Raw genomic sequence first — 13109 nt, forward strand, 5'->3', positions numbered from 1 at the left:
CACACACACACACACACACACACACACACACACACACACACACACACCCTAAACGTTCTCCACGACCCAAACCCACCCACTTACCCAAACAAGGATCTCTTTCAATCCCCTTGATACACACTAATAACACACAGTCATGCCACACACACACACACACACACACACACACATGCACACAAGTTGCAACTGAACTGTGTTGCTGGGAAAAGCTTTCTTTAGCATCTCTGGTCATTCAGTCACAAGTCTGACCTTAAAGAGCAGCTGTATGAACTGTTGCAACAGACATTTTTGGGCTTCAGCAGCGACTGGCTTAATAAGAGTCCTTATTTTTCCTATTGCTTCCCTTCCTTACCAATGAATAGATTGATGTTTCCAATAGTAAAGAGCTAGTGATAAACACAATGCAGAGGTGACCAAAGCTCAAGCCCATGTCTCAACTGCCAAACGGTAAGCAATGCACAAGGACATGAAAAGATGAACAGAACTTGAGGCGCTGCAGCTGCATTGGCAATCTTTCTCTGTGGTTAATGATGTGTAATTTGCCAGTTTATCCTCAGGAATAAGAAAAACACAACATGGACAAAGAATTGACCTCAGTAGGTGACGGCATATGAGAAACTGAATATGCGCTTGCCTGAGAGAGAAATTCAACAGAATACATGCTCCAAGTGAAGTGAAAGTGCACAAACATCAGCCGTCTGAGCTGTCTCTCTTTGTGAGCCACATTCACCTCTCTGACAGGTCAAGAGCTTCACTCTGAGCTCCGAGTTACTCCCGTGTTATCCAAGGAATGCCAGGCGGAGTGACCAGACCGACCAGGACACTCCCCAGCTGCCGTCCGCCTGACACCATCGGATGTCCTGTTCGCAGGAGTTGAGTTCCAGGTCAGCATGGATCCATGAGCAGAGACCTGATTCGACATTCTGGCCTGTCGAAACACGCTTGACATCCAGAGTAGTCAGCAGAATCCTGCACTCATTTGGACACAGAATACCACTTTACTGGTGTGGTTGACTATCATAAACTGGGCTATGAATAAATCGCTTGGGGGTGAAAAATTGAACTTCACCCAAACTACGATTTGTGCAGTTGGATTGAATCCCCATCATGTTGAAGGGGAAGGTTTTTAAGGCTGGGGTTGATGGCCTATACTTTCCCCGCCATGGCCTGGAGTTACCACTGACAGTTCAGCTGTGGAGAGACCCGGTGATTTATATTCCTGAGTTACACTGCAGAGATTCATGGCTAGCACTGGCAGTCAGCAGTGATGAGGGGGAAAGTGACGAGAGACTAAAGCAGTCGATGGACGAGACAACCGACATATAGAACATCCGGTGGTGGGTCACGAGGAAGCAAGAACACACATGCTAAATGATTCATGGAATAACACTTCTGATGAAATTTCATTTTCTGTTTACATTCTGATTGGAAAACAGGATTTCCAAGCATTTTATTAGCAAATCACACAGTATGTTTCTGTCACATATAATTAGATTTTAAAAAATGACATAGTTGAGACTGGGACATTATTTACATTATAAAACAAGCTGGTGACAAGAGGAAGATGTTTACAATTACTACTGACATTATATATAAAGGCAGTCATTGCTCACTATCTACAGAGCAAAACAGCTTTTCTGATTAATTACAATACATCACATAGCTGCAAGGCTAACATATGTACACCAACATCATGACAGTGCTTCATTTCCTTATGGTTAATTTATACATTTGTGTGCAGATGTGACACACAGAAATGTCAAATATAGAGCTGCAATTTACCTATTTTCACCATAGATCAAACATTTGATCAATGAAATAGTGAAAAATGTCCGTCTTGATTTCCTTAAGCCCAAGGGGACATCTTCAAATGTCTTGTTTAGTACCTGTTAGTAACTATTGATTGGAGGATAATAACTGATGCAAGCATCCGAAACAGTTGAATGAGCTCTATTTGTGGGTTTGGATTGGAATCGGACATATTCAGGCACACGGCATTGATCTGTGAGTAACGGTGCCAGGGGATCTCTCAAAAGAAGCTGCTGTGCACAGTTACATTTTGAGTGAACTAATCATGCTGAGGATAGAACTGGGAAAAAAAGCAGAGAGGTGAGGTGGTGAACCTGTGTGTATGTGCCATTAGAAGACTGAGAAGTGGGACGGTGTGGGACTAAATCATGTAGTCTGTGTGCATTTAAAAGAGGTACAAGATAAACCACCAAATGTTTTGAGTCATGACAGACAAAAACAGACCGAACACACTGAAGTTTCAAGTGATGTCTGTGAGCCTCCTGCAGGTTTGCTGACAGATCTCTGGTGTCTTAGATATTCAGGGAAAAGACAAAAAAATGAACTTCTACCCCATGTAACCATCTGTCGGTCAATTACAGACGGGTGACAAATTAAAAGAGAAACCTGCACACAGTGCAGAAACATAACGGATGCAGATGCTTCTATTCGAGGCTCTGAATAGTTTGACGAGTACGACAATGGTGTGAATCATATGCGACAGTTTGATCTTCACAGTCACAAGATCTCGAACCAATTCAACCCCATCGTGGGGACGTTTTGAACCAACATCACCAAAACACCAAATGAGGGAATATCTGTAAAGAACAAGAGTTTCAGAGAGTTGGATAATTTATGCGGAGGAGCACTGAAGGTGATCTCAATCAGATCAAAGTGACTTTATGTTTTAAAATCACAAAATAAAGACCAGTGTCATAGTAGCAGTCCAAATGAGAGCTAACATAAATATCTGATCATTCAAGTAAAAGGTGTTATAAGGGCTGAATGTGTTGTCATGACATGGCATGTTGCTGTACATTTCCAGCAATGTCTTGGATTAGAGAACGAGCATGCCTGCAGATAATTTAAAGAAACAATAAACGTGGTAGAAATAGAAATACAGTCTGTGTGACAGATTGCATGTGTATTTTCTGGGGAATTTTTCAGGTGCTTGTACAACTGCATGCTTGTGGTCAATGCTATGTCATAACTGATACACACATGCACAACAATGGGTCATTTTACAACCATGAAACACAGCGTAACACCAAAGTGTAACATAAACCCTGAAGGTACCAGACAGAGTGACGGCACGGCGACCAGCTTTCTTGTCACTCTAAGAGACATAAACATACTACGTCACGTACAGACAAATGTATGTAAATAACGTGAAACCCACACAAATACAAAGCATGCCTACACTAATGCATAAGTGGATGCATATGTATACAGTTTGAATCTATAAACACATACGCACACACACACACACACACACACAGGCTTATAATCAGAATACTCTGACATAGTATTTAAGTACCTCTGACATTTTCTGTGTTTTCTTAAATCCTTCTAGACATTTACCACTGATATGTTTTCTGATGTATAATGTACTGGGATAAGCAGAAGAGTGACTGAAATGGTGCCCTGAAACATTTGGGGATAAATATCACAAAACACGCTTTTGTGCAGAATTACTGCTCAATTAATCTAAAATCTTTGATTGACCCATGACAAGGTCCCAGATTCGTCTTTTTTATTAAACGGCGGATTTTTCAAAGAGAAACTCCACTAATGTTACATGTAAGCTTCAGTTAACTCGTCTTAGGAAGTGCGACTCTGCCTGTAAAATGTATTAGTATAAGGCTCTTAACTTTTAAAGCTTGACCCATAAAAGTCAGGATATCTCGGCCCCTGCTGCTTCAGTTTTGACCATTCGTTTCTTTTGAGTCCCCTATAGGCTGTACATAAGAAGTGGACGTAGTCACTGTGATGTCACCCATTGGTTTGTGGACTACAGTTTGGAAGCCTCGAGTTCGGCATTTTGGCCGTCGCCATCTTGGTTTTTTGCCACCAAAAATTAAAATGAAAGGGTGAAGCTATAAGTACAACCGAACGCTGAATAAGACATTTTTAGGCAACCAAAATGTTACAATGATCTTTCATGAACTGAAAACATACTGTGAAGGGTTTAAAGTTGACCGAACAATGCCGTGGAAGTGACCTCTCAATCACAGCCATGTTCTAAAGCTGCTTTATCACATGTTTTACTCTAAATGGGACAATAATTTCCATCACGCTGTCTTGAAAAAGACACTAGCGATTGAGACCATAAAGTCATATTTATTAAGATAATAAATCATGTGAAAACTAGGGGCATTTTCTCATAGACTTCTGTACAATTGGACTTCTTTTTGCAACCAGAGGAGTCGCCCCCCCGATGGCCGTTAGAAAGAATGCAAGTTTCAGGCCCTTCCGCATTGGCTTCACTTTTCAGACCTGGAGGTTGCTGCCTGCTCCCCTAATTTTATAGAAGTGACATATGACATTGCTAGAGTGCCCCATTCAAGGATAAATACGCTATCACCTCTTTTAGTGAGTGAGAAATTATAACATCAATAGATCTCTGTAGCACAGCCATCACTGAGCTTTTATACAAACATTGGTCACATTTTCTCAAAAAGCCAGCTAATCAGGACGGAGAATTGTTGAATAGTCATACTGCTTTTCCATCATATTTTTTAAGGAAAGGATGAAATGTCTTGTAGCAACAGATCATTTACAGCACTGTCTCTATTGATGAAAATACAATCAGACTGGGTGGATTGGACTGAAAGTGATGAAAGAAATTGGAGAAACAGAGGGGAGTGTGAGTTGAGGTCCAGAGACAGAAAAAGAAATTGAACACTTCGGTGGGAAAACCGCAGCACTACAAGTGACTTTGATCCGGGGTCAGTTTTATATTTCTCCGCTGTGATGTTGAAGGCTATGATATGTGGATGGTGAGCTGGTCCTTGAGGTCAACCTCCACTCCTGGCAGGGAGAGAAAACTCCACGGGAACTATGTCTCACAGCAGCATCCAATCAAAACACCAACCTAACACATTCCAGGGCTTAAACAGCCAATCAAAGCAGCACAATGGACATGTTCTCCGGACAAACCCGACATCTGATTTTCAGAACAAATACACAGCAGAGCATGGGCGTGTCCACCGGGAGAGCAATCAGTTACAAAATGGAAAGTAGGGCTGGTTTGGAGAAGGCAGGTTCGGAGGCCGAAAAGAGGAGAAGGTGGAACAGCAGCAGGAGGTTGAGTTTCTCCCTCTTCTTCCTGTCAGGTCATTTCAGGTTATGAAATTGTATTATCAGCATGATAAGTCAGAAATTCTGCACAAACTGCATGTGATGGTGACAAAGATGCTCAAGGCCCTCTCTTGTATTAAACTGAATGCATTCATTAATGCCATTTTTAGATGAATTTTGAATGAACTAGTTTCCAGGGTTTTCTGTCACTGACTCTCCTGAACTGTGATAGTATGACTGTAAAAGGTCAACAGCAGTAAAGGCACACACATTCTGGATGAGCGAGTGCAGGCTGATCAATGATTTAACAGGTCACGTGATTAAAGACCAACCCACTCCTCTCTCCCAGCTTCCATAATCCTACATGTCTGCTCAGCTACTGTGCAACCTTCCCTTCCTCCTCCGCCTCCTGTCCCTGCTCATGTTTTCTCCTCTTCATCCCTGCCACTGTCTCCGTGGTCTCTGTCTTCTATTTTCAGAAACACTCAGTCATTCAGGCCAAGCCGCTCAGCTCACTTGGCTCTACTGTTTGAGACTGAAACACACGCGCATGCATAACCGGCCTGCAGTTATACTGTGCGTCACCTCGACGACTGCTTACTAGAAATCTTTGGTTGCACTACAATCAAAACTAAACAAAAGAGGAATCCAGATGGAGAATCATCTTCATACGACGCAAGAATTCGTTATCCTGTAAAATAAATGGTCTGCAGCTTCAGAGAGCACCACCAGTCTGCTTCAAGTGGAAAACCTTATGATTAGATGAAACCATTGAACAGATGGCACTGTGTGACCTTGACCTAAATTCCAAGCTTATATTATGATCATGTGGAGCACACACAACCATACACACACACACACACATACACACATACACATACAGCTAATCATCTCACTATGATTCACATAGTAATTCCATATGTTGCTCACTTCCTCGAAAAGCATTACGAAGAGCACCGCTGCAGCATTCAAATCCCAACAGCTGTTTGTGAGTTCACTTGTGATCGTGTTCTTTACCTTCAGCAACAACATGAGCTGAAACTGTATATTCGACAAAAAAATAGCTTCGTGGACATATAAAGTTGCTTCTGTGTAATTACGTAGAGATAAATAACAGCTAAAAGAAGTAAAGGAACAAACTAAATATCGATTGCACGATTATTATTATTATTATTATTATTAAATATCGATTGCACCAAAAAAAGTATGTCCTTTATCATAGACCATTCTTTAAACATGGGGAAAAAATAATTTAGTATTCAAGCGGTGATACTAACACGACCCTTGACTTTGATACACCAGAGTGACACTGTGATTGACAGGTGCTCTCTGCAAAAGCAAAGGCAGTGAAGCCTCAGCAAGAGAGGAAATGCACGGGGGAAGACAGACGACGGTGGCACTGGAGATCCAAAGAGTGCACCATCAAAGATGTGAGGTCATCTTTGTTAAAAGTTTGAAGACATTGGATTTTCCAACAGAAGAAAGTCTGATTGGAAACGATTCAGAGTTTCCTTTCTGACATTTGACTTTGATCTTCACTAAAATGAAGAATGAAAAAAATGATGCATACTTCAAAAACATTTTTAGAATCCGTATGCTTAAAGGAGCCTGAACTGAAACAACAACATTACGAGGAGCCAACAATATACCTATCTGTTCACACAGGCTTCAATCAACAGTGTCAGCGTGTCTCTGTCAATATTTCTGCACCAGCCGTCAGGGAATGCTGCTCTGGTCAATTCCATCAGAAAAAATGGGCCGTGAGGAAAGTGGGTCAGGAGCTAATTCTGAGTGTCTTTCCCCCATACTCTCTCTCCAGTAACAAAACCTTCCCTTGTCCGGCCTGCAAACGTAAGTCTGTTGACATCGTCCACCTCCTATTCTGAAGACTGGATCACCTACAGCAGGAGATGGCTATCGCTGTGACCTGTCTGAGGCCGGGGAACACAAAGCAAAGGTCTCGGCCTAAGGACCACGGAGGAGAGACGATACAGATGGGAAATTGAGGGAAACCAGGGTTTAGATATGGGAAGCACACTCAGCCTGAGGTATAAAGTATGGAAGTTAATGGGGAGGGGTAGACATTGTATTTGGAGACAGACGTGGGGGTTTGTAAGCCGAGTGCGGAGGGCTACGGGGCGCAGACTGTGGTATGGAAGTAGCAGGGCCGGGAGGGGAAACAATAGCTAATGGATACGGAGGAAACCCCACAGGTCACGGGAGTGCAGATCACATGCTGATAGGAGGCCTTGTTGCTGGGTGTCTCATTTTAAAATGCACTTAGGGGGCGATATACACATAGTGAGGTTTTTAGCTGTTAAAATAAGCATTTTAGCAGGAAAATCCTCAAGGACCAACCTCCTTCCTCAAGCATTTTCTCTGTGCTAGTATAGGGTTGCAGGACCACACACAAACAAACAAGTGTGTACAGGCAACTCACAAATATGCACTCATATCTGTGTCATCAAACACACATGCCAATGCGTATACATACAAATACACAAGCAGTCGAGTTTTACAATCTTTCAGCTCATTGTTTCGGTTTTATGGCCTGTAACTGTTTCGGTTATCGTGTTGTTTCCAGTCGTAGCAGACAGATGCAATCCGTAAATAAAGCTCTAAAAAACAACTGTATGCTGCCTTACCAGCAGCAAACAGCAACCAGACACAGTTAGCAGCTAGTCAGATATTTCCCTCAGAAGTTGGTGGAGACCAAACCAGAGCTAAAAGAAGCGTGTGAATATTGGATATTTGTCATAAGAAATAAAATATATCTCCAAATGAATTTCCATATTGCTCCGTATCTGCTGGATATCCAAATAGTTAACTCTTTTCTGACACGTTCTCCGTAATACATTTATAAGATAATAATATGTCATGTGTTTACAGCTTGTGTGTGTGTTGCTAATTTACCTGATAGCTAAGCTTCATAAAAAGTAAAATGATGATTTGGGACTTTGGTGTAAAGTTACAATCAAGACTAGAGAGGGACTCAGGGTTAGATAATTTGGGATAGTAGCAATATACTGTAGATGCACAGTAAATGTGTGTTTTTACATTACACATGGAGAGAAAAGGCAATATAAGCAACACACATGATTCATAGGGAGGTTTAGGGAGACAGAAATATGCAACACAGCAAACAATTACAGTGAAACAAATCAAGATGGAAAATAAAAATCACTGTGGGGGTCGAGTTACAGTTTGAATGGTCAGAAAAGACGGCAGAGGGCAGACAGACAGAGGAAAAATGAAAAGGGAGAGGTGAGGGAAGGCTAGGACTCCAGCCAAATCCACTTCCAGACTTGTTAAAGCACTGCTGCACACCAATGCAATATTCAACACTCGCACACATGCTGACTTACTAAGCCCTGAGTTAATAAGGGACCTCCTAGCATCACAAACCTTTAATGTATGCACTCTGGTGGGCCTCCACATGCACACACACACGATACCGCCACAACAAGCCACCGTCATTAAGCTATAAAGGTTTATTGCAAGTTAATTGCTGAGCCAACTGCTTTTCTGTGTGAGGTATCTTATGCATAACACAGGCAGAAGTAGTAGAGGGTTTCAAAGTCTCACACACACACACACACACACACACACACATATATAAACATACCCATGACATAGACACATAGACAGACTGAACCCTCTGACACTTCAAGCACTTTTACGCAAGTTAAAAGAAAATGTCAAGGGAGTGAGAGACTTTACAAACAGCTAAATCGGTTAAACATCAGCATGACACCTCCCTCCAGTCAGACATATTAAAAACATATTTACAGACATGCAAGGGACACACCAAAAGGATTCACAGGCCTTAGGTCGAGATTACACACAGCTTCCCCGAGCGCTTTCCAATAACGTGAAAATCTGTCGGATTATGTTTGTTTTTTTATAATCCTGGACTGCAGTGAAAGTGTAGAGAATGTGTCAGTGTGTGTTTGGTTCATGCCGAGGTCATTTGTAGCTTATCAGCTGCTCTAAAATAGCAGCACTCTTCTAAAATATCTTTGAGTGGCAAGTATTACCAGAGCAGTAGTAGTGTTCCCGTCAGCGTGTCTGAAACAATGTAGAGCGGGAATGAACAGCTGGAACAAAACAACGTCCACGTGCTCGACTCAAACTCCCACTAATGAAATGTAGCAACGCTTCAACTAGAAGGGCCAATGTATATACATATAATGTATATAATGCACATATAGGGTTAATTGTACATGAATAGTGTATTCACTCAGAGTTAACTTCAGCCAATGCATGAGTGTTTGCCAGATGCATTTATGTTTATTTTTCCAAAATTAATTTTCAGTATTCTATGATGAAACCATTCATTTCTGTAGAGTAATGCACTGGAGAGTGACAGATTATAGTTATTGTTGTTGATCAAAGGTGGGGCAAAGTAATTGTTTTGCAAGTAAGTCATGAGTAAATCTCAAGTCTATGAAGTGCCAAGTCAAGACCAACAAGTCCCGAGTTGAGTCGAGGTCTTAAACTTTGTGTTTCAAGTCTTAAACAAATGTATTATCTGTCCTCTGCTGGTCACAAGTAAGCCTCAAGTCTTTGCACTCAAGTCCCAAGTCCCAACCTTTGAGTTTGGAGTCCTAAACATGTGCTCTTCACCAAATGTAATGCCATTTTAACAACAGAGTAATAATATATTAAATTTACAAAAAACATGAATGCTTTTTAAAATTTGTATTTATTTGCTAAAACAAGTTTTTAAAACAAGTGCGACAGAAAAAGATTTGGCGAATTGAGTGTTGACTTGCTGTGAGTTAATATCATAAACGTTAGGTGATTCAGGAAATGAATTGATTCGTGCCACACTTTTTAAATGACATACTTTGTAATCTTTCGGCTTGGGGGATGTAATCAAGTGTTTTAAGTCAAAAGGCTCAAGTCCTTGTGAAGTCAACAGTCATTGGTGTTAAAGTCCAAGTCGAGTCTAAAGTTATCAAATTTGTGACGAGTCTGACTTAAGTCCAAGTCATGCGAGTCCACACCTGTGCCGAATATACCTTTCCTTCCTGTGTGCACAACTTGATTGGATTGGCTGCTTCTTTTCAGTAGTATTAAGTATTTCAATTTTAGCTGGCAATGAATTTCATCATTGATTAGTTGGCTTTTTGTTATGATGATTGGCACGCGCTGTGTCTCCGTGCCAGCCAATGTTTGCAAATTTGATTTAAAGCACATATCATGGCATGCATTCCCTCATACACACACCCACATTAGTCACACTAACAAAATACATCAAAAGATACACGCTAAGGATGATTTCAAAGACCTACAGCCTGATGAGGAGACCCCCGGCAGAGAACACAGGTATTAACACCAGTAGTTCTGGTTTAATCTCCTACAGAGGAATTCCCTGTTTATCTGGCAGGGAGCAGACTGAATGTCAGCTATGTGAGCAGAGATATGTTCATATCATATCCTGTCCCTTTGCAGCTAAGACACGGCCCACACAGGAGGACACACACTTGATTGATTAGACAGGATTTCTGTCAAAAAGCTAACGTGTTTCCTCATATCAGAGGAGAAAAGAAACACTCTCAAGTGAGAAAACAAACCCGAAGCACGAAAGCCCAAACAATGACACTAATCTACACTCAGTGCTGCCATGTTTGTATGAAATGTTTCTGTCTGTCTCTCTCGCACACACACACACACACACACATTCAACCTCGGTGTACGCCAGCAACGACATCACCTCTGACCTCCTGCAGCCTCTGGGGCCTCATTACCCAGACTGCACCTCTCCTCCGTGGACTATTGACAGTAATGTGACCCTTGCTGTGGTCATCGGAGACACCCCGACATGTACACAACACACACACACACATACAGATAAAAACACACAAAAATAAACAATCCTGCAGCACGGCGAATGTGAGACATCTTGCCGAGTTGCCGTTAAATACAGTCGCCATGACGCCTGTGCATGTCAATCAAAAAGGGACACTGAGGATAAGAGATATGGACAGGGGTCAGAGTTGGACTCATTAATCATCTCCTCAGACTCTCATATCACTGTCTCTGGGAACTTGAGTCCCCGAGGAAAAATCCCAAAAAAAAAAGAGACAAAAATTCAATCACCAAACGCAAAAACACATTCATGCTCTTCTTAAAACAAGAGATATTTCTAATAAGAACATCTCTGTTTTTATTCTGGTGAAAGTATGATAAGCTTCCGATTGTTATCACAAGACAAATTCCACCAAAACAAAAACTTTAAAGCATAAAGTCTTTGTTTTTTTTGTATGAGCTCGCCCGCATATCTTTGTTTATGCACGTGAATATGCATGTGTTTACAGGCACGGCCGTGTGTGTGTATGCGCATGTGTTATAGTAGAAACAGTATATCTTCTGGGTGGTTGAGGTTTGTCACACCGGCTGGGAATCCTGTGGGAGGCATTCTCCGAAGTCCAGTTTTATCCCAAAGCGGGAATGCAAACAAGCCAACTGAATGGATACTGAACGCACACAAGACACTCCCCCCCCCCCAATACCTGCGGATCCGCTGGTCATCCTGGCAGCAGCCTGACAAAAGAGAAGAAAAAAAACACAGTGAGAACCAAAACAAGAGCAGTACAATACACACTCACTCATGGATTCACATGAGCACTCTCAAGCTTTGGAGAATGTAAATTCAATGTCAGCCAAAGGCAAAGACTCCTTGATACACACTCTCCTATAACAGCAGCAACAGTAGCTACGCTGGGAAAATGACCCACGTTTAAAATGTGGTTCAACCAACAGAAACAGACGTCCGAAGTGTGTATGTCATACGATCATATTAAAACCCACCAAGCCCTAACGGCTTATTTGTTTGAATGTCAACCAGAGTTTGAAATTGGAAATTGGAAAGGATATTGTGTGTGTGTGTGTGTGTGTGTGTGTGTGTGTGTGTGTGTGTGTGTGTGTGTGTTTCAGTGATCTCTTGGTAATCAAAATAGATGATGGTGCCTGGTGTAAAAAATAACAATAAGTGTAGACGAAGAAAGAGAGCGAGGGTCGACAATAGGATCAAGAACAGTAACGTTAAAACCCACCAGCAACAACCCATGACGCAAATATTCAACAGCTAGAATATTAACACAGTAAATGAAAGCTTAGACTCTGATCACGAGGCGTACATCATACACATATTAAGTCCCAGAATACACAGGAATTGAAAACAAATAAGGTCAGGGAACGTAATGTTCCATATTTATTCACTTACCCGTGTGTAAAACATAATAAAAACACAGACTGTGCAACATGAACACTGCCACTGTTATAGGAAAACCCCACATCCTTACAAAGCATGGGATTGGGAGCAAGAATTTGCCAAATGATGCACCTGCACTTTTGCAATTACACAGGAAATTCCACATTCACAATGGGCTTCCCCCAGCCCTGTGATCATATAATGTACAAATTTGCAATTATTTAATTATTTATTAGTGAAAAATATCTCTTATCAACCAGAGGAAACAAACCATCACTCAATTCAATTGTGTGCTTGTAAAATGAGGATTGATAAACAATGTAGAATTCTTACTCAGGTATATTATTAACCATCATATTTCTCAAGCAAAATGTAACTAGACAAAACCCTAAAATTGACACAAAAGCAATCCTTTAAGTGTGGATAGCTGACTGCAGTAGCTGGTTTCAAGTAATGATCAGAGGATCAACAAACAGCAGGTACGAAATAGCAACAATCTCACCAAAACAAAGTAAAGGTTAGCAAACAGTGAGAATGACCGAGTCGTCCAATCATCACTCGGAAATATTACTGTACTACAGGTGAATATTGACCAATGATATGATCAATGCTTGCTTTCAAAAATAAAATGACAACAATGACAACAATATATTCAAAAACAACTGAATTACTAAAATCCTTCTACAAATATACAGAATATGTTCTAAATTTGGAGCCGAGAAGAACAGTATGTATCTGTGTGTGTGTGTGTGTGTGTGTGTGTGTGTGTGTGTGTGTGTGTGTGTGTGTGTGTGTGTGTGTG

At 41.3% G+C, this 13109-nt stretch overlaps 1 protein-coding gene across 1 annotated transcript in view; it reads right to left on the bottom strand.

The window, feature by feature from the left end:
* The window catches only part of LOC116397291 (uncharacterized), a 22814-nt gene that overhangs the window by 421 nt on the left and 9284 nt on the right, over window positions 1-13109 (bottom strand). Inside the window, exon 5 of the mRNA XM_031872576.1 lies at window positions 11607-11637. Within this exon, the coding sequence (XP_031728436.1) occupies window positions 11607-11637 (31 nt within the window). The remainder of the gene's footprint in view (window positions 1-11606; window positions 11638-13109) is intronic.

Source organism: Anarrhichthys ocellatus, unplaced genomic scaffold (assembly GCF_004355925.1).
Source record: "Anarrhichthys ocellatus isolate YVR2014 unplaced genomic scaffold, GSC_Weel_1.0 scaffold65, whole genome shotgun sequence".
NCBI lineage: Eukaryota > Metazoa > Chordata > Actinopteri > Perciformes > Anarhichadidae > Anarrhichthys > Anarrhichthys ocellatus.